This window comes from Drosophila erecta, unplaced genomic scaffold (genome assembly GCF_003286155.1).
Source record: "Drosophila erecta strain 14021-0224.00,06,07 unplaced genomic scaffold, DereRS2 tig00000000-arrow-pilon, whole genome shotgun sequence".
Classification (NCBI taxonomy): domain Eukaryota; kingdom Metazoa; phylum Arthropoda; class Insecta; order Diptera; family Drosophilidae; genus Drosophila; species Drosophila erecta.
Window position 1 is genome coordinate 17919527 of NW_020825194.1, and position 20888 is coordinate 17940414.

General features: G+C 46.8%; 4 protein-coding genes across 5 annotated transcripts; 2 read left to right on the top strand and 2 right to left on the bottom strand.

Annotated features, from left to right (window-relative positions):
- Positions 1-5: 5 nt before the first annotated feature.
- Positions 6-5534, top strand: LOC6553114 (eukaryotic translation initiation factor 2 subunit 3). Of its 2 annotated transcripts, XM_001979984.3 has the most exons (5): positions 6-225; positions 784-958; positions 3850-4086; positions 4152-5025; positions 5090-5534. In XM_001979984.3, exons 1-5 carry the CDS (start codon positions 160-162, stop codon positions 5163-5165), a joined length of 1428 nt encoding a protein of 475 aa, XP_001980020.1. In that variant the 5' UTR covers positions 6-159; the 3' UTR covers positions 5166-5534. The 2 variants fall into 2 exon arrangements, with proteins under 2 accessions (XP_001980020.1, XP_015010174.1); XM_015154688.2 differs by lacking the exons at positions 3850-4086; positions 4152-5025; positions 5090-5534 and adding an exon at positions 1612-3352 and having other exon boundaries at positions 26-225.
- Positions 5535-7144: 1610 nt separating this feature from the next.
- Positions 7145-13627, bottom strand: LOC6553113 (histone-lysine N-methyltransferase 2D). The gene is given in 5 exon segments (XM_001979983.3): positions 7145-7873; positions 8013-8977; positions 9164-11111; positions 11175-11589; positions 13395-13627. Coding segments are annotated over 5 exon segments (3450 nt in total). The 5' UTR covers positions 13438-13627; the 3' UTR covers positions 7145-7794.
- Positions 13628-14375: 748 nt separating this feature from the next.
- LOC6553111 (putative ammonium transporter 3) lies at positions 14376-16507 on the top strand. Its single transcript, XM_001979981.3, has 4 exons — positions 14376-14831; positions 14889-15284; positions 15350-16257; positions 16326-16507. Exons 1-3 carry the CDS (start codon positions 14416-14418, stop codon positions 16227-16229), a joined length of 1692 nt encoding a protein of 563 aa, XP_001980017.3. The 5' UTR covers positions 14376-14415; the 3' UTR covers positions 16230-16257; positions 16326-16507.
- A 388-nt stretch (positions 16508-16895) lies between these two features.
- On the bottom strand, positions 16896-20774 carry LOC6553110 (heat shock 70 kDa protein cognate 4). The gene is made up of 2 exons (XM_001979980.3): positions 20631-20774; positions 16896-19082 (listed from the first exon to the last, which is right to left on the bottom strand). The coding sequence occupies exon 2, from the start codon at positions 19080-19082 to the stop codon at positions 17127-17129; it is 1956 nt and encodes a 651-aa protein (XP_001980016.1). The 5' UTR covers positions 20631-20774; the 3' UTR covers positions 16896-17126.
- Positions 20775-20888: the final 114 nt, after the last annotated feature.

A 20888-nucleotide genomic window follows, 5' to 3' on the forward strand; every position in this document is an offset into this window, starting at 1 on the left:
AACAGCGACGCTGCGTAACACTGGCCAAGTATGATTACAGTACTATCGATATTGTCGGGTTCCATCGTTCTTCGATATCGAGATTTGATGCCGAGCTGTAATAGCTGAAAATTAATTTTATAATTTTGCATACGCATCGTTTTGAAAAACATCAGCAACATGGCCACGGCTGAAGCCCAAATCGGTGTGAACAGGAACTTGCAGAAGCAGGACCTCAGCAACTTGGTAAGCAGCCCAGAAAGACGAACGCCAGACGCCGCCTGCCCTTTTTTTCCGCCCGTGTGTGAAAGTGTACGCGTCGTCATTGTGGAGTCGCTTCCCGGAAAAACGGCGGTGCGTGGGACGCAAGGACGCGCCCATATTGTCTTGAGCGGTCCACGGGACGGTTTTGCAGGATATACCAGTGGGTTTGGCCTAGGCCAGCAGTGATTTGTTGTGGGTGAGAAACCTTGGTGAAAATGCAGCACGTGGCGCTACATTTAAGGTCTGTTTGGTTTTCCCCGCGATTTTGGCTCTGCATATGGGCATGATGCTGCCCTTGGCGGTATTTGGGCCGCGACAAGCCGCTCAGTTTTGCGAGGACTGCCCGACTGTTGTCATCCATATAGCTGATGCAATTCAAGCGACATTCTAACCTCAAAATCCACGGCTTTCGTACATACACACATGCAGCTGAGGGAGGGTGTTTTGTCAGGGGGTGTGGCGGTGGTAAACAAGACTTATGCTCTGCTTTCCCTTTGTGGATGCGGCTTTATTAATCACATGGTATTTGGAATCTTGCAGGACGTCTCCAAACTAACGCCTCTGTCACCGGAGGTCATATCCCGACAGGCGACCATCAACATTGGCACCATCGGTCATGTGGCTCACGGCAAATCCACAGTGGTCAAAGCCATCTCCGGCGTGCAGACTGTGCGCTTCAAGAACGAACTGGAGCGCAACATCACAATCAAGCTGGGTGAGTCAGGGATCCGTGTGAGCTAGTCATAGTCCAAGATGTATTTTTCTACTCGACTATAATTTAGCCTAGCCGTATGTTAATTCTTTCTGCTCACCTGTAAACCCCGTAGTACCCTAAGATTGTACACCTTCTCGGCTGGCCGAAAATAACCCATAATTATCTTAAGAACCCACTATTTAACACCGTTGCGCGACGGCACACCGCGTAGCCAACTCTGTCGCTGCTTTAAATCGAGATATAATCGAGTTGGAAAAGGGTTCTGCGAATGATTGTCTCTTCTAATTCCAATTCCTGTGTATTTTGTTTACTTAAATTGCTGGATTAGTACGCGTTGCCTTGTGTCGTCGCCCAAGTAGACTAAAATGAAAAAAGAAGTTGTCTTTAGAATGTTGTACTTTACAAGGCTTAATTAAAAAGCGTTCCCAAAAATTGGTACTAAGAATATCTTCCTGTTAGCTTAGTTTTGAATCTGTTACCTTGAATGATACGACTGATAATCCAGCAATTTAATTAATTGCCAATCTTTTTCTTCTTTTTCCCTATTTCTCCTGTTTTTTCGTTTTTTTCGGTTGCGACGCGTCCACAAAAAAAAAAAAAAAACACCGAACCCACCATCCAATCCAAAATTGTCCAAAAATTGTCATTTGCAGAACGCTTAAGCGAAAAGAAACTCAAAAAACTTTTGAGCTCCAAGCAGCAGCGACAGCAGTATGAAATCAAACAGCGTTCACTGCTGCGGCATCTGGCCGAAATGAGGCGGCATAGCCGATTCCGCCACCTCTGTACGATGCAAGCTTCGTTTTCCATGCCAGCATCCGCCTCCAGTGTAGATAGACGCACCACCCGGCGCAGCACCAGTCAGACCTCACTGAGTCCCAGCAATAGTAGCGGCTATGGCAGCGTTTTCGGCTGCGAGGAACCTGATGTGGACAAATTACACAGTGTCAAGGGATTCGCCAATCTAAAGCGTCGACGCAGCAGTATTGTGGGCACCCCAACTCCCTTCTCCAAGCGGTCGAAAAATAACGAGGGACTAATAGTCAAAAAGCCACCCAAAGGAGAATATGTTGTGGAGCGTATTGAATGCGTCGAGGTGGACCAATATCAGCCTGTTTTCTTCGTCAAATGGTTGGGATACAAGGACAGCGCGAACACTTGGGAAAGTCTTGCCAACGTGGCCGACTGCGCCCAAATGGAAGAGTTTGTGGAGCGGCATCAGCAGCTTTACGAGGCATACATAGCTAAGATAACTACCGAACTTGAGGAACAGCTGGAGGCCTTGCCGCTAATGGAGAACATTACTGTGGCCGAAGTAGATGCCTTTGATCCCCTCAATCTGCAGCTTGATCTTATCCTACTTGCCCAATATCGCGCTGCTAGCAGTCGAAGCCAAAGGGAGCCGCAGAAAATTGGAGAGCGAGCTTTGAAACGTATGCAACTCAAGCGGGCCCAATTTTCACGGCGCAAACAGCTAGATGATTTAGCATCGTTCGAGAAGTGTATGAATCGTGTGGAGAAACCATCACCCCCAATACGCGTTGAGAATAACGTAGATCTAGACACCATAGACAGCAGTTTCAAGTACATACATGAAAACATAATTGGCAAGGGTGTGCCCAAGCCGGAAGCGGGGCTTCTAGGCTGTAAGTGCATTGAAGAGAATGGCGTGGAGGAGTGCACTGCCTCTACGAAGTGTTGTGCCCGCATGGCCGGCGAGCTGTTCGCCTACGATCGAAGCACACGACGCCTGCGCCTTCGTCCCGGTGGCGCCATCTTCGAGTGCAACAGCCGCTGCTCGTGCGATTCAAACTGCTCCAACCGACTGGTGCAGCATGGTCGCCAGATACCGTTGGTGCTGTTTAAGACCAGCAACGGCAGCGGATGGGGGGTGCGAGCCTCAACTGCCCTGCGTAAGGGTCAATTTGTGTGCGAGTACATTGGGGAGATAATAACCAGCGATGAAGCAAATGAGCGCGGCAAGGCGTACGACGACAAGGGAAGGACATATTTGTTCGACTTGGATTACAACACAGCTCAGGACAGCGAGTACACTATCGATGCGGCTAACTATGGCAACATTTCGCACTTTATCAATCACTCTTGCGATCCGAATCTCGCCGTGTTCCCCTGCTGGATCGAGCACTTGAATGTCGCCCTGCCGCACCTCGTGTTCTTCACACTACGTCCAATCAAGGCAGGGGAGGAGCTGAGCTTCGACTACATCCGCGCGGACAACGAAGACTTGCCCTACGAGAACCTCTCGACGGCTGTGCGCGTCGAGTGCCGCTGCGGAGCAGATAATTGCAGAAAGGTCCTCTTTTGAACGGACTTGAACGTATTTTGTTATCCACCTTAAACATCATTGAATTAAACTTTTTTTTTTTCAACATATTAGTTACTAGTTGGAGCTTGCCGGCCATCTGTAAGCTGATTTTATGTTACGAACAATTAATTGATGGTATTTTTATTATTTATTTGTTAATGAAATCGAGTGTCGACGTATTGGATCTATAATTTTTTTGAGCAAGATACTAGACTAGAGAATAGAGGATAAATTAGTAATTTGTATAGTTTTTACATGTAATTTTATACATTTCATAATCATTAATATTAAACTAAGATTACCATAGTAATTGGACAAACACCTTTGTAATGTGCTGAAATTAATTACCGTATAATGTGCAAATAATTATTTCATAATAAATACCCTACGATTATTGATGTTTGAGATGTTTGTTTGTATACGGCTTGAAGAGTGAAAGAAGTTAGCAATAGTACTTAATTCCTTGTCGACAACAAAAATTACATATTGGAATAATTTTACGTGTTGGCCAGGTTAGGAGAATTTAATGTAATATTCTTCATAATATTTTTCGCAATGCTTCTAGGTTATGCCAACGCCAAAATCTACAAGTGCGACAACCCCAAGTGCCCGCGCCCGGCCAGCTTCGTATCCGATGCATCTAGCAAGGACGACAGCTTGCCCTGCACCCGGCTCAACTGCTCCGGCAACTTCAGACTGGTGCGACATGTGAGCTTTGTGGATTGCCCCGGTCACGACATTCTTATGGCTACCATGTTGAACGGCGCTGCTGTGATGGACGCCGCTCTGCTGCTCATTGCTGGTGAGAGACCCATGTTCTTTAGGAGCCTACGCAAGATTTTTTAATACTACCTTTTTCGTGTGCAGGCAATGAATCCTGTCCACAACCGCAAACCTCTGAGCATTTGGCCGCCATTGAGATTATGAAGCTCAAACAGATTTTGATCTTGCAAAACAAGATCGATCTGATCAAGGAGAGCCAGGCGAAAGAACAGTACGAGGAGATCACCAAATTCGTCCAGGGCACCGTAGCTGAGGGCGCTCCGATCATTCCGATCTCAGCCCAGCTTAAATACAACATCGATGTGCTCTGCGAGTACATTGTAAACAAGATCCCAGTACCGCCGCGCGACTTCAACGCCCCACCCCGTTTGATCGTCATCCGATCCTTTGACGTGAACAAGCCAGGCTGTGAGGTGGCAGACCTGAAGGGCGGTGTGGCCGGTGGCTCCATCCTGAGCGGCGTTCTTAAGGTGGGTCAAGAGATCGAGGTGCGTCCGGGCGTCGTGACCAAGGACAGCGATGGCAACATCACCTGCCGTCCAATCTTCTCCCGTATCGTCTCGCTCTTCGCCGAGCAGAACGAGCTGCAGTACGCCGTGCCCGGCGGTCTGATTGGTGTTGGCACCAAGATCGATCCTACGCTGTGCCGTGCCGATCGATTGGTTGGTCAGGTGCTAGGTGCTGTTGGCCAGCTGCCGGACATATACCAGGAGCTGGAAATCTCGTACTACCTGCTGCGTCGCCTCCTCGGCGTCCGTACCGATGGTGACAAGAAGGGAGCGCGTGTGGAGAAGCTGCAGAAGAACGAAATTCTTTTGGTTAACATCGGATCGCTCAGCACTGGAGGCCGCATCTCTGCCACCAAGGGTGACTTGGCCAAGATCGTTCTTACGACGCCTGTGTGCACGGAGAAGGGCGAAAAGATTGCACTCAGCAGACGTGTGGAGAACCATTGGCGGTGAGTATACAACTTATACATAATGTCTTCAAAATCACAACTTAATGATATATTCCCCTTACAGTTTGATTGGCTGGGGCCAGATCTTTGGAGGCAAGACAATCACACCCGTTTTGGACAGTCAGATAGCAAAGAAGTAGAACTTAGTTAGGTCCGAATGGTTCTACTTTTAGGAACAACACCAGCGACAACAGTAGCCGCATCATCTTTATTAGGCCTCTTCGCCCTGCTCCTTCTTGTCCCACAGCTCCATTCTTCCTGTGTCCGTTGATCAAACCGCAACTAATTAGTACCAACATGAAATACATACCTAACTTAATTTATTGAATTTTGTTGTCGAGTATGTATATAAAATGAAAACACACGATTCGCTTGCGAGTGTTGTGCACCTATAGCAGAATCAGGCATTACAAAAGCAACTAATAGGGTATACCTTATATATTATAATAACTAAAAGCAAATCTGATACATCGTAAAATTGTTTTTATGATTTAAATACAAAAGAAAAACTAAACGAAAAAAAAAACAAATTGTATTGCATTTTTTACAATGAAAACCTCAAGAACTGACTTCTTATTTTGGGATTGTTGGAATGGATTCCGTTGCTTAATTCTACAAATCGTGTAAAGAACTCAGAGAAGTAAGCCACATTATGTGGAGAAGAAGTATAGACGAATTCGTATTAATTTTTCATTATAGAGCAATTTATTTTTCCACTTTTAGTTCAATTAAATTTAAATAGTTACAATACGATGTTTGTTCAATAACACATTGATACTCGTAATATTCTGTTGTTTAAGCAATTATTCATACAAATCTCAATATCGTTTTTGAAACACAATGTCCGTCATCAGTCGGTACTCGACGTCGACATCAATTGTGTTGAATAATTTTTGAAACGGTTTCTTTTTTCGATTTGGTAAATTTGTTTTAACTATAGCACACTAATTTAAAGTTAATGTATTTTTTATCTTTTCGTAATTTTAAACTACTATTACCAAGTACGTGTTAGTTTAATATTTGGTTTCTTGAGACTTCTTTTATTAGTAAATATAGCTTATTGAATAAAAATTCGTACTTAGCCGTGATGTACATATGTCGTTTTGGTTTTACGGTTGAAACTAAATTTTGATAAATGACTCTCACTAATAAGTATATTTGAAAAACGTTTGATTTCGTTCGTTAATACTATTGAGTAATTTCTGTAATACTTGTAATTTCAGTTTGCTAAATTACGCCCCCGAAACTGGGGAACACGATTGCGTTGTGGTCAGTACACGCTTTGAGCATTTGATAACAGAGTCAAGTCTTCGTTGAACATACATTATCCGAACTTAAACAACAAATTGTACAATCCATGCTTGTCGGTCCGGTCGGCATATAGCTATTTTGAGCATCCGTTGAACACAATAGTTTTCAGGTCAGAGATCTATTACAACCAAAAGCGGAACAAGAACCGTTCTCGAGCACGTCTTCCTCATCATCTTGTCATCCGAAGGATTACCTAACTTAGGGAAGAACTGAGGACAAGGCAAACCAGGATAACTTACTGTGTAGTATCTATTCGGGTGTATCTCTGGCTTCGACTAATTGCTTGAGTAACGCCTGGCTTAGTGTGGCTACGACTAGTTTTGCAAATTGATCGAATCAAACAATTCATTCGCCCATTTCTTGTGGGGATCTCTTGCTCCTCTACCTGTATTCCATGTACATTCCATGTATAATTATATCGTGCTTATATCGTTGGCATTAGACTGTCTAGGACCCGCCCAATTCAAGAAGTAAACGAAAGTTATTCTCTAGCAAGTCCTTCGTTATCGATCAGGAAACCGTCTAATGTCTATTAAACCCCACACAAAAACGACTGGAAACGATTTCTTACTCCTAGATACTCTGATACTGATTTATGCAGTTTCATTTTATATGGTACATTCATTGATTTGACTGGGAAAAGATAGAAATTTAGAAGTTGGAAAAGCATCTGTCGGTATGCCGACGTTTTATATAAAGCGGGAATGAAATGGTAATGAGCTTTCAATTTAAATTCGTATCCTATGGTTTTCCTCTATTTATGCATGTATGTCTATGTCAATTGGTTTATTCTAGAGTTCATATGTGCAATGTGGGTGCATTTTGGGGATGAGCAGCAGGGAAAATACGTTGAATTTTGGTCAGCTTCCTCTAGTTGTATATAAAACTTTAATTTCTTACATTCATTATTTAAATATTACATACATACACAGTTATTGACAGTTAACGTTGGCAAAATGGCAGATGGCAGTAGGGTTTGACATCTTAATGATCAATTTCATATACGCTAAGTATTCAACAGTTCCGCTAATATCTTCATAATGCATTGGTTATAATTGATTTTATGCCCGCTCTAACTTTGCTTATTCTATCGTTTCATATCATATCGTATGGTACAGATTCAATTACATACGTACAAAGATATACAGGTGCATAACAAACACGCAGATTTATATGCCGCTTTTGGGTTGAGTATCATTAGTCATGGTTAAATCTAACAATCAGTTGGTTACCGTCTACAAATATTTAATGACACGATTTTATGCAGTAAACGGTTAAACGCTTAATATTCTTATATACAGGATCTATCTCTCGTTGCAGCAGCAATTGGTTGGTTACCTAAGTTGATTAGCCTTCCGAGGGCGGGGAGTTGGGTGTCGTGTGGTTTTGGAGCCTGCGTTTTCTTTAGGATGCTTTTCTGGCCGGGGATCGGGCATCTTAAAGAAAATGGCTTAAATCTCATTCGTTGATGTCCTCATCCGACGAGCTCGCAGCTGGAATCGTCGAGACCTGCCACTTCTCCCGGTTGTTATTCTTGCTATCGTATCGATAATTGGGATATAAAAACAAATTTAAATTACTAATTGCATTTGCTTAAATGGTTGTACTGAATCCAGTATACTATTTAATTCAACAACTATAGTTTGCTATATACACGTAGATTTGTATAAACTCACCCATGCTTTTTTGCATTGCTGGGCAGAGTGTGCGAGCTGCGGTAGTAGCTTTCCATGGGCTCCTCCTTGGTCTCCTCCAGCGACTTCCGCTGCAGCGTCATCGTCTCTTGGTGCGAGTTTGCGGATCCGCCGCCGCCTCCGCTCATTTCCGCATCCAAGTAGTACTTGGCGCTCTGCGCAATCTTACAGTTCTCGCACTCGCTCAGGTAGTCATCGTCCAGACTGGTGTCGTTGGGCAGGAAGTGCTCCTTGGGGTTCAGGCAGTTCTTTGAGGTGGTACACACGGGTAGCTGTTTGCTGGGCGACCGTCCGCTGGATCCTCCTCCGGTGGTGGCCTTCGTCGTCAGCGGGTAACTGGGCATTTGGCAGTGGGCAATCGCCAGACCGGTGGCAGTCCCTCCTCCTCCCGATCCCGATGATGTGTCCCGTTTCACGCGCAGGATCTTTGGCAGTGTGGTGCTCTTGGCCGGCACTCCGGTCTGGCCACCCGGATTGTTGTTCTCCACCGGCGGAATGCTGATCACCGAGGGCACCTTGCTGACCACACTGTTGATGGTGCTGTTCAACGACACTTTGCCGCTGATGTGCTTGGGCAGGGTGTAGGTCACGTGGTTGGCCAACGGATAGAAGGTGCTCGAGTTGATCTTGCCGCTGGCCAGCTTCTCTCCAGCTCCTGCGGCAGGGCTGGCCGGCGGCAGGGTCAGCGAGGGAGTCTGCTCCTTGCGCTGGCCACTGGTCGCCGGCTTGCTCAGCGTGTAAATGGTGGCCACGGCGTTGTTGTTCCCGCTGCCGGACGAGCAGGAGGACGAGGATGTGCCCACCACGGTGGCGCTCTTTAAATTCGTTAGGCTTTTGTAGAGTTTCGGTGGTAAAGTCGGATTGCTCGGATCTGGCTGCTGCTGCTGATTTTGCTGGTTAAAGAAATGTTGCTGCTGTTTCTGCGTCAAACTCAAGTAAGCATCAACCTAGAAAATAAAGCTAGATTAGCAGAGGCGCCAAGGAAAGCAGAAATCGAGGAATGAAACCAAAGATAACCATATGCCTTGTATGCAGCAATCAAAAAACAATCAAGTCCCTTTCCAATTTAGCATTCGATTCATTCCCCGCCTTATCAAGCTCTCTCAAAGGGATTACTTACATTTCGAACTCACCTTTCTATTCAAATAGACGCTGGAGAGGGAATCGCCACCACTGCCGCTAGACACACTGCGTCCGCCACTACCTCCTCCGCTGGAGCTCCTTCCCCTTTCGGCAGAATTGCTAGAGGATCGCTTTTGCACGCGACCCAGGACAATTGGCGGGGCAGACACCTCTTCGGGATGCTGCAGCGGGGGCGGGGGTATAATAGCCGACACATTGACCCCACCGCTGGATGCCGTATGGCCATGATGCGTCTCATCGCCCACCTGCTTGGAGATGGTGGCTATCTTGGGCTCGTGTCCACAGCCACTTCGTCTCAAAGTTCCACCACCCGAAGCAGCTGCCGTTATCAGATCCTGCGCCTGCAGGTTCGTCGAGGACTTAGCTCGTTGCCCGTAGGACAAGGTGGCCGCATGCCGAACTCCACCGGTTGCCACCGCTCCCGGTGACAGGGAACAGGTCGGTGTTGAGGTGCTGCTGCTGCTCGAGTTACCGGCGAAAAGTTTGCCGGCTCCGCTCAAGAAAGCATTCGCGTTGGCCGTGCTGCCCATATACGACATGGGCACGTGCTGGATAGGGCACTGGCACATGGGCTTCTTACTGCCCTGCTGCTTATCACCAGTGGATGTGGCACTACTGCTGGTCTTGGGTTTCAGCTGGAGAGGGTCGGCAACGGCGAAATAGCGAGGAATAGTGCGGTGATAGCGCCTCGAACTGGAGGGTGTCTTGCTTATCTGCTGTGGCTGGCTGTTCTTCAGCGTTCCGTGCAGAGGCATCTGTGTGGTCTGGGTCACCGAATCCGCTGTGCTGCATACAGGTGCCGACGATATTGTGGCTATCTCTAATGGCTGCAGTATCTCCATGCCCGGCGAGGATATGGCCGCCAGCATCTGTTGTTGTTGTTGTTGTTGTTGTTGTTGTTGTTGCTGCTGCTGCTGCTGCTGGTGCTGCTGTTGTTGATGCTGCAATACTTGGGAGTGTGTGGGTGTGGCCATAAGTTCCCCACTACCGGCTGGCAGGGTATGATAACTTGCGGCACTGGCACTAGCATTTATCTCCACATCGGCTACGGTTAGATACTGTTGCTGCTGTTGCTGTTGCTGCTGCGGCAACTGATGAAGCAACTCCTGGGATCCCCGGGGAGTTGTCCTTCGGCCAGCCGTATAAGCCGCCGAACTGGAGCTGGCCGCCGCAGTAGTAACACTGGCGCTAATGTTTAGATGGCAGTTCTTGTAACTGCACTCGGCGGAGACTGGCGGCTTGGGCATCGCCTGGAGGCAAATGGATCCACTGCTGACAGGAGGCTGTATAAGATGCTGCTGCGCCTGCTGCTGCTGGTGCTGTTGCTGTTGCTGCTGCTGCTGTTCCAGACTGAGTTGGTGATCACTTTGCAGGCTATAAGGCGGCTGGTGATTCTCCCCGGTGGCTATTGTAGTCACCCCGCCACTATTGATGTTAATGTTAATTAAGTTGGTGGTGCTCTGTGTATACTGGTTTGACTGGGGCAGCACATTGGCCGTGGAGTGTGGATGCTGTGGATGCGGATGGGCCACCAGCTGCTGGCTGTATGGCTGGTGGTGCTGCTGCGGCTGAGTGTGCAGCTGGAGAGTGTGCTGCTGGAGATGCTGATGGGCCTGCACCTGGGCCTGGATCTGTTGCTGTTGCTGGGCTTGCGCTTGGGCTTGAGCTTGAGCCTGGGCTTGTGCCTGGGCCACCGCCTGTTGTTGCTGTTGGCTGACTGTGGCTACCGTTCGCTGGGAACTCGCCGGCAGGCTGACGGTGCACTGGGCACTAAGGGCCTCCGCCTGGGAGATGGCCACAGCCTCCTCGTACGGCGGGGGAGCCTCACCACGCGGAAAATGCGGCTTCCACAAGGGATAGTGGGTGGCGGCGCCGCTATAGGAATAATCAATGGCACTCAGATTACCCTCCATGTAACCCATGTTCCCGGCTATGTAGCTGTATGGACATTAGAAAGACATTAAAGGGTCTGGGCAGAAAGAGCGTTAAAGGGACACTTACCCTATGCTGCCCACAATACTGCGCTGGTCCTCGGCATTCTGGCGATTCTCCCGCGCCCGCATCTTTCGCTGCCTCAGGCGATTCACCAGAAAGAACAGCAGCGACAAGGACAGCGTGGCCGTGATGCCACTGGCCACCAGTCAAATGCCGAAGTCGGTGCTCCCATCGCTGAATTGGTCGTCCAGGCAGATCACCTCGCAGCAGTTGTTGCCACTGCCCACCGTCTGGAAGGACTTGCACTTGCTAAACGCCTCGCACAGCACCATCTTGCACGCCTTGGGCAGTCCGCTGTCGCAGATGCACAGGCGACATGAGTCCGGTCCTGGCATATAGTGCATGCCAGTCTCGTACATCTTTCCATTGTAGTCGCGGCAGGAGCCGCCGGGGATCAGGCTCGAGCTCACCGCATTTCCATCTGGGAAAAGGAAAGAAATTCGATTGTGAGAAGTATTATAGGATTCATTGGCTTAAATAGGTAGACGAAAATAATCTGCTTAAATATGACTTTCAGATTATTACACATAGATGTACAATTACTATAGTAAATACTTATAATCCGAACATTTGTTTTTTATTAACAGAAGGTCGTTTATAAATTCATGTAAATCACCAAAAATAATATCTTTTATTCAACGTTATACACTTCATTAGCGCATTCTTTTTGGTGGTATTGGTTTATATTGGTTAATAGCTAATGGTTTTAGTTTCACACATATTGTTTCACATGTTTTATAAAAATTGCACTTAATAAGGAATCGGCTTCAACGATTAAGAAATTAATAAATACTAAGAACATTAGCTGGCAGAATTAATTTAGTTTGTATTGTGACCAACAAAATACTTGACTAAGGACCTTGTAGGGCATACATACAAATGCATGTGTTTGAATAGAATCCGTACGAACGTATATATTTGCACCTATAATGCACTCCCGATGGTAGCTGAATTCTTTATTTTGACACACTTGACCAACTTTCGCCTTTGCTGATTTAGCATTGGGCCACCAAATCACACATACACACTCAAGAGCATTGCCACAGTGCAGCAGGTGCTGTAAATACTCTCAGCGAAGAGTGGGAGACGAGCGAAGAGGATGCAAGGAGGACAATATTTATCACTTGAATGAAATTAAATGCAAACGCGTAACATTTTCGACATCATTTAAATGCTAAACAGCAAAAGGAAATTCAAATTAAAAACAAATATATGTGTGTACAGTACACACGCCCACACAGACACGGACTGCATATGTTTGGTATACATGCGTGTGCAGCAGGAAAGCAAATTTCTGGGCAGGAAACGCACGAACGAAAATGGCAAACAGGCGTGCGTTACGCCCCCGCAAGGAAAAAAATCGGAAAAATATCACATACAAAAAAAGTTTGTCTTTTATTCGAGAGTTTCCAAGTGAAACTCGCGTCCGAGTGTGTGTGTGTGTGCAATAAATACATACACGCGAGACAAACACATGCTCAGTTCACACCCATACAGTCGAGGCGAGTATACATGCAAAAAATAAACACCATACACACGCACCCCCAAACAACCGCCCACCAGCTCCACACACACAGGCCTGCAAGTTGTTCTGGGTGTTACACCTGGAGACATAGGTATATTAAATAGAGATAAAATGACTAGGAATAAATGACGATTATGTTTTAAATGTTTATCTTCCTAGAATACCCAGATATTTTCAAATAAATTAATTATTGTGAAAGAAAAATATTGATACTTTTAAAATATGTATTAGCACACCAACTTTTCTTTCAGCGCAGAGCAAGGCGAAATTTTGCAGGGCACTTCCTTCGTATTGCCATTTCCCCACCCAAAAGCCGTTATGCTGTGTCCCCTTTTCTCTCACACACGTTCTCTCTCTCCTCTCTCTTCTCTATGCTTTCGCTTTGCAGGAAAAGAGCGAGCATGTGGGTTGGTAGTAGTGTGCCCTGCCAAAGTGTGTGTGTGTGGCTCGTGTCCCATAAATTGCGAGCTGTGTGGCCATGGACCATATTTCCAATTATCACAGAAGGAGCCAAGGAATCGAAATAGATTTAGCATGAAAAACCTCTTCGCTGTCCGCTGTCAAGGAGTTAATCCTTGTACCGATTGCAGATATTCACTTATAACAAGGATATGGGGCTGAAATTGCATGGGCCCGCATGTGTATATGTGTGTATGTGTATCAAATTTTTCACACCAGTTTTTCCCACTTAGAACCGTTACCTTTGGCATTTCCAATGAACGCAAGCAATGCCAAAAAATACATATTGCACGCGTTAGTTAGCACTCAGCACGCCACAATTAATGAAACTTTGCTCAGTTTGCCACAAAACTTATATCCAACAATTATTTCCAACAGTTTTTTGCGAACGTTCGAGCAATACCAACAACCACCGACGACGACGAACCGAACGGGAGTTTTCGCACAGACATTACATTCCAGGGCTGGCGATCTCGGTACCGTTATCGTGGCTGATTGCCACGAACCGGTTCCAGGGCTGAGTCAAACATTTTGGTGGGTGGTGGTAACGGTGGACAAAATAACGGTCGCTTAAACTTGGGCACCAAAAGAATCTAAATTTATGTTTAATACATTTAATATAATTAATGAGTTTTGTATCTATGAAATTATCTCTCCTTCTTTTCGAATCCTTTTTATATAAGTGTAGCATACTTTTCAGGAATAATCTTTGTGTGTTAACTAAATTTCCTATGGTATACTGCCAACTGCACAACGGCAAAATCTAACCTTAATATTATAAGCAGCAGTATTTGTAATGCCCCCTGGTACATAAGGACTATAAACATTGAAAAATCCCAAAACTAGGCGATGTTTGTCGGACAACCGCTGAAAATTACTTTATACGTCTTGGGAACCAACTAAAACTTCGCGAGTTTAAAATAGATTTTAATTTATTGACGCATTCTAACAGCGCTTGGAGTTCCACTGATAGGTAAATTCAATTCACTCGAAATACGCTCATTAATTTTGCACAATGCACGCGGTGCATGCAACCCAGTGTCAAGTTTAAAACTTTAAGGGCCGCAAGCAAGCAACAATAGATTAGTGGGGTTTGCAAAAAACACGCACGGTAAATAATCTACGATTGCTGAACGACGATTAAGTTGCATTTAAAATCAAATGCGGGTAATTTTTAACATTCATGTTCAAAGGTATTTGTATTCGGCACTCGATTTCCTATCTGTTTTGGCAGTTTTCAATCGCCCGACAAACCAAACGGTCATGAAAAACAGCACATTGGGAGCTCCGAGGAATCACAGCAACTATGTGATTCCCGGGGTGTACGACCTGTCTGTCGAGGACACCAACTGGGTCCTGACCTCATCCTTCATCATCTTCACCATGCAAACGGGATTTGGAATGCTGGAGTCCGGTTGTGTGAGCATCAAGAACGAGGTGAACATCATGATGAAGAACGTGATTGACATTGTTCTGGGCGGATTTACTTACTGGCTATTTGGATATGGAATGAGCTTCGGCCGCGGCCCACTCTCCAATCCTTTCATCGCCCTTGGGGACTTCATGCTGGATCCGCCGGTGGGCGATGCCCTGATGGGACAGATCTTTGCCGCATTCCTGTTCCAACTGTCGTTTGCCACGACGGCCACAACGATTGTCAGCGGCGCCATGGCTGAACGGTGGGTAACCACGGTACATCTGTACACGGTTTACCAACTTGTTGTTTATCCTTCCAGTTGCAACTTCAAGGCATACTGCCTGTTCTCCTTCCTGAACACCGTTGTGTACTGTATCCCCGCTGGTTGGGTGTGGGGCGAGCACGGATTCCTCAGCAAGCTGGGCGCTGTGGACATTGCCGGTAGTGGACCAGTGCATCTGATTGGAGGCGCATCCGCTTTCGCGTCGGCCGCCATGTTGGGCCCTAGGCTGGGTCGTTACTCCGAGGGATATGATCCGCTGCCATTGGGCAATCCTGTCAACGCGTGTATGGGTCTATTTGTCCTCTGGTGGGGCTGGTTGGCCTTCAATTCGGGCAGCACCTATGGCGTTAGTGGGTCTAAGTGGCAATACGCGGCTCGAGCCGCTGTTATGACCATGATGGGATCTTTCGGAGGCGGGTTCACCAGCTCCATGTAAGTTAAATCCATTCAGAATGAGCAGCCAACCCAACTACGTATGGGGTTATGTTTCCTCATAGCTATTCGTTTTGGCGCCATGGAGGCGGAATGGACATCATGGATCTAATCAATGGAGTGCTCGGCTCCCTGGTGTCCATAACGGCCGGGTGTTTCCTGTACCGCGCCTGGGAAGCTTTCGTAATCGGAGCCATTGGCTCGCTGTTCTGCGTGCTGGCCATGCCGCTATTTGATCGCATGGGCGTGGATGATCCGGTGGGAGCCAGTGCTGTGCACGGAGTTTGCGGTATCTGGGGCGTGATTGCCGTAGGACTGTTTGCGGATAATCCCATTCCCCTGGACACGACCAACGGACGCAGTGGTCTGTTCAAAGGCGGCGACTGGTATCTCCTGGGCATTCAGACGCTCTCGGCGTTCTGCTTAGCCTGTTGGGGCGTCTGCTCCACCTTCCTGCTACTGTATGTGATCAACAAGATTATACCCATTCGCATGGACCCACACGAGGAGCTGCTGGGCGCCGATCTAACCGAGCACCGGATTCGGCACTCACAAATCGGTTTATCGCGAGCCATCTCAGCTTTGGCGCCCATTAAGGTGGATCTGAAGGATATCGCCGGCATCGAACCCATCGGCATCAATCCTGGCCACGAGCGCAGCATAGATCAGCTGCGAGCGGCAGAGGACAAATTGCAGCAGTGGCAATCCTACCTGGAGCAGGTGAGTGGTTCGCGGGCTAACCCAAAAATGGACGACGGTCAGTCGCACTCCGACATCAACTTCAAGCCCAGGACGGCGGCCAACGTCTTCAACCGTCGAATCCCCGCCCGGAGGAGCATCAGTGGTGGCCTGTACAGATCCAACAACACCGAGTTACCGGTGAAAGGTTCTGTGAACCTACCGCACAAGCCGGAAAAGGATCCCAACTTTGCCTGGGTTGATTAGACCTTTCTAGCAATTCAAGTCACAAATTGTAAGAGATTTCAATGACCCAACCGTAAATTCTGATGAAATCTAGCCACTCAAATTGTTTATTTTTAGATGATTCAGCTACGTCGATTTGATTCGGATATAAAAGTCTGGACGGTTCTTTAACGGAGTGACTAATTGTCTAGTTACCACATAGAGATATTGCCAGTAACGTGGGCGTGGCTGCCCTCTAGGTTATAGCTGTTTGCTCAAATAGATCCCACCCCAAACGGTTTTTAATAAAAAATTCAGGAAGTAAATATATTTCTTCAAAATAATTATGCAAGAAAACTGTATTTGTTTTTCGTTGATAGGATTAGTAGATTTGCTAGCGAAAGCAGTTCCATTTTTATATCAAACACATAAAGCCCCATTATCTCTTATCAACTACTACTTAAATGCTTTATATGTACATAAATACACAGAAAAGATAAGTACACATGCTATCCTCAAGTCCAGAAAACGGCACAGTCGATAAAATCAACATATTTCACAAAGTTCTTTAAACGCTGAAATAAAATCAACTTTGCGCAATGAAACAGCAGCTTTTGCAATTCTCAAATTTATTTATTGAATTCAAGTACAAGCAAATATTGTTTGGATGATCGATCGATGACAATAATATAATATATACTATTATGGAGCAGTGTGTTTGGTTTTGTTCTAGTATGAATTTATAATTTATATAAATGAACTACGGAGCAGTTGTCGTTTGACCCGTTTGTAGTTGAGGGGTGTTCAGTTTTGTTTAATGTTTGGCGAGTTCCTAATTTAGAATCCAAGTTTGTTTAAGCAACTTTTCTACTGTGTTTGGTTGGTAAATTGTTTGGAGAACTGTTACTGTATGGTTGCATTGAAGTGTGGGTGAATGATTTAGTCGACCTCCTCGATGGTGGGGCCAGCACCGCCGGCTCCGGCAGCGCCAGCGGCTCCAGCCGCTCCGGGCATACCTCCGGGACCACCGGGCATGCCACCGGGAGCACCACCGGCGCTCTGGTACAGCTTGGTGATGATTGGGTTGCACACACCCTCCAGTTCCTTCTGGCGGTGCTCGTACTCCTCCTTGTCAGCCAGCTGGTTGGCATCCAGCCACTTGATGGTCTCGTTGCACTTGTCCAGGATGGTGGTGCGGTCAGAGTCCGAGATCTTGGTCTTCAGGTTGTCCTCGTCGAGGGTGGCCTTCATGTTGAAGCAGTACGACTCGAGGCCGTTCTTGGCGGCAATGGTCTCCTTCTGCTTCTCATCCTCGTTGCGGTACTTCTCGGCTTCGTTGACCATGCGCTCGATGTCCTCCTTGGAAAGGCGACCCTTGTCGTTGGTGATGGTGATCTTGTTCTCCTTGTTGGTCGAACGCTCCAGGGCAGTCACGTTGAGGATACCGTTGGCATCAATGTCGAAGGTGACCTCGATCTGGGGCACACCACGAGGTGCGGGGGGAATGCCCGACAGCTCGAACTTGCCGAGCAGGTTATTGTCCTTGGTCATGGCGCGCTCGCCCTCGTACACCTGGATCAGCACACCGGGCTGGTTATCGGAGTAGGTGGTGAAGGTCTGGGTCTGCTTGGTCGGGATGGTGGTGTTACGCTTGATCAGCACACTCATCACACCGCCAGCGGTTTCAATACCCAGGGACAGAGGGGTCACATCGAGCAGCAGCAGATCCTGCACCTCCTGCGACTTGTCGCCGTGCAGAATGGCGGCCTGGACGGCAGCACCGTAGGCCACAGCCTCATCGGGATTGATCGACTTGTTCAGCTCCTTGCCGTTGAACAGATCCTGCAGCAGGCGCTGGACCTTGGGGATACGGGTGGAGCCACCGACCAGCACAATGTCGTGGATGACCGACTTGTCCAGCTTGGCGTCACGCAGAGCCTTCTCCACGGGGTCCATGGTGCTGCGGAACAGATCAGCGTTCAACTCCTCGAAACGGGCACGAGTAATCGAGGTGTAGAAGTCGGTACCCTCGAACAGAGAGTCGATCTCAATGCTAGCCTGGGTGGAGGACGAAAGGGTACGCTTTGCACGCTCGCAAGCGGTGCGCAGACGACGCAGAGCACGCTTGTTGGTGGTCAGATCCTTCTTGTGCTTGCGCTTGAACTCCTGCACAAAGTGGGTGACCAGACGGTTGTCGAAGTCCTCACCACCCAGATGCGTGTCTCCGGCCGTGGACTTGACCTCAAAGATACCGTCATCGATCGACAGGATGGACACATCGAAGGTGCCGCCGCCCAGATCGAAGATGAGCACGTTGCGCTCTCCAACAGCCTTCTTGTCCAGACCGTAAGCGATAGCAGCGGCCGTAGGCTCGTTGATGATGCGCAGCACGTTCAGACCGGCGATGGTGCCGGCGTCCTTGGTCGCCTGACGCTGCGAGTCGTTGAAGTAGGCCGGCACGGTGATGACCGCGTTGGTCACAGTCTTGCCCAGATAGGCCTCGGCGGTCTCCTTCATCTTGGTGAGCACCATCGAGGAGATCTCCTCGGGGAAGAAGGTCTTCTTCTCATCCTTGTAGGTCACCTCGATCTTGGGCTTGCCATCGGCGCTGACCACCTCGAAGGGCCAGTGCTTCATGTCCGACTGCACAGCGGCGTCATCGAACTTGCGACCAATCAAGCGCTTGGCGTCGAAGATCGTCTGGGTCGGGTTCATCGCCACCTGGTTCTTGGCGGCGTCTCCGATCAGACGCTCCGTATCGGTGAAGGCAACATAGGATGGAGTGGTACGATTACCCTGGTCGTTGGCGATGATCTCGACCTTTCCATGCTGGAACACGCCCACGCACGAGTAGGTGGTGCCCAAATCAATACCAACAGCAGGAGCTTTAGACATCTGGAAAATGAATTACAACGGTGTGTTACAATTAGTTTTTCCTTTTCGACTTTTATACATAAATATAAAAATGTGGTCAAAACGATACAAAGGTTGCCAGTATCACTTTTTCATACTGAGAAATGAAACAGAAGGCAGTTGAATTCTTATAAATGGAAAATTCAACGTTTGCTGAGATGGCAAAATTATATAGAAATATAAAGTACAGAAACCTTTGAATCTGATTAAGTATTGATTGTTATATTTGGGGGTTGCTTAATGCTTTCCCATAACAACCAAGGCGAAAGTAGAACACATTCCGGTTTCCTAGTGGAAACGCCATCTTATTTCGCCTTTTACAGAGAGCATTTCATTTTTAGCTTGCCAAATATGCCCCATGTTTATCTAAAACGGCTTGCCAAAGTCGGCGGATCACGAACAATGACTAATGTCAACCTATTCATTAAAATGGCAAGTAGCGAGATCAATGATGGATCGAAGAGAATTATAAATGGCGGACGAGCAGCTGCCACCTTTTTCTGCAAAGTGCGCAAAAAAAAAAAAAAAAAAAGTGAAGATACCGCATGGACAAAGGCGAAAATTCTGGAATGCTACAAACGCAAACACACGCGCCAGCACACACACATGCACATGTATGTACATATATAAACCACGCTGCTGAAGCCAGGTCATTTTGGAGGGTGGTTCGTGCGCTGCGTGCGAAAGGGACAACCACTGTGTCGAGGGCTGATTTGCGTGTGTTAGTTTTACCCGCTCACAAACACACACGTGCTCGCACTTTGGATGCCGGTTGGCAACGTGTTTTTAGCTTATGATGTTGTATAAAAATCCGCATAAAGTATAAATTTATGAATCTTCGTTCTATTTTTAAATTTTGTTCATGGAAGTCGACTGTATGGTTGGGGATCTAACATGTTTCTATAGAACAGCGAAATAATTAATTATTCCAACATATGCATGCACGCATGTGTATGTTTGAGTGAGGAAGCCGCACATTTTTTTCCAATCTGGAATATTCCAGCAATAGTGCAATGACACTTAAAATAAATTAGCAATTATGATGAGTAATTTGCACATTGATTTATTGAAAACAAAAACAGTAAAAAACAATGTCAAGATCACGCAACGGATGACGCAAGTTTTCTCGCAGCCCATACACGCACACAGACGACATGCGTCTGTGGCTGCAGTGTGAGTGTGAAGCGGTACATTTTCCAGTGGAATATTCCAGATAAGCGCAATCAAGCAATTGAGCATCAATATGCAATTAGTCAGACTTTCCAATGTTTCTAGAATGTTCATGTGCTTAATTACCCTTCCACTACGTAGAGGAGGTACTCGTAAATGCAACTATATATGTGAGTGTGCATCGACGCGTTACTCACTGGGGGTCGAAAGTTCGAGAAACTTTGCCTAATATGCGAGTATTGATTAAATGGTAAAGGGCAACGAAAACCACGTGGTTGGGTTCTACATTCTTTTCCGGCAAATGAATCCAAGTCGCACTTCTTACAAAAAAAAAATAAATAATGAAATGTAAACGCTTACCTTGTGTGTTGTTCCTTAGAAAGTACTAAAATATAACCGTTTAATTGCTACTTCACTTTTAATCTGCCGCACCGTCGACCAAACTGGCTGGCGTTCTTTTCTGAATTACAGCAGTACAAAATTTGCGAAAACCTTTTATACACTAGAAAAAGTGTGACCAAACTTCGGAATAACTTTGGTACTAAATTACCATTAGTGCCACTTCAAAATATACGTTCACCCTAATAACTCTTTCACACAGACGTCTAGAAATTTGGA

What these genes read in the sequence shown, in the direction of transcription:
- LOC6553110 (XM_001979980.3), bottom strand. Translation starts at nt 19,082, where the DNA reads ATGTCTAAAGCTCCTGCTGTTGGTATTGATTTGGGCACCACCTACTCG.
- LOC6553111 (XM_001979981.3), top strand. Translation starts at nt 14,416, where the DNA reads ATGAAAAACAGCACATTGGGAGCTCCGAGGAATCACAGCAACTATGTG. An exon ending in AGCGGCGCCATGGCTGAACG is followed by an intron (nt 14,832 to 14,888) that starts GTGGGTAACCAC and finishes TTATCCTTCCAG; the next exon opens with TTGCAACTTCAAGGCATACT. An exon ending in GGCGGGTTCACCAGCTCCAT is followed by an intron (nt 15,285 to 15,349) that starts GTAAGTTAAATC and finishes GTTTCCTCATAG; the next exon opens with CTATTCGTTTTGGCGCCATG.
- LOC6553114 (XM_015154688.2), top strand. Translation starts at nt 160, where the DNA reads ATGGCCACGGCTGAAGCCCAAATCGGTGTGAACAGGAACTTGCAGAAG. An exon ending in AGCAGGACCTCAGCAACTTG is followed by an intron (nt 226 to 783) that starts GTAAGCAGCCCA and finishes GGAATCTTGCAG; the next exon opens with GACGTCTCCAAACTAACGCC. An exon ending in CAACATCACAATCAAGCTGG is followed by an intron (nt 959 to 1,611) that starts GTGAGTCAGGGA and finishes TGTCATTTGCAG; the next exon opens with AACGCTTAAGCGAAAAGAAA.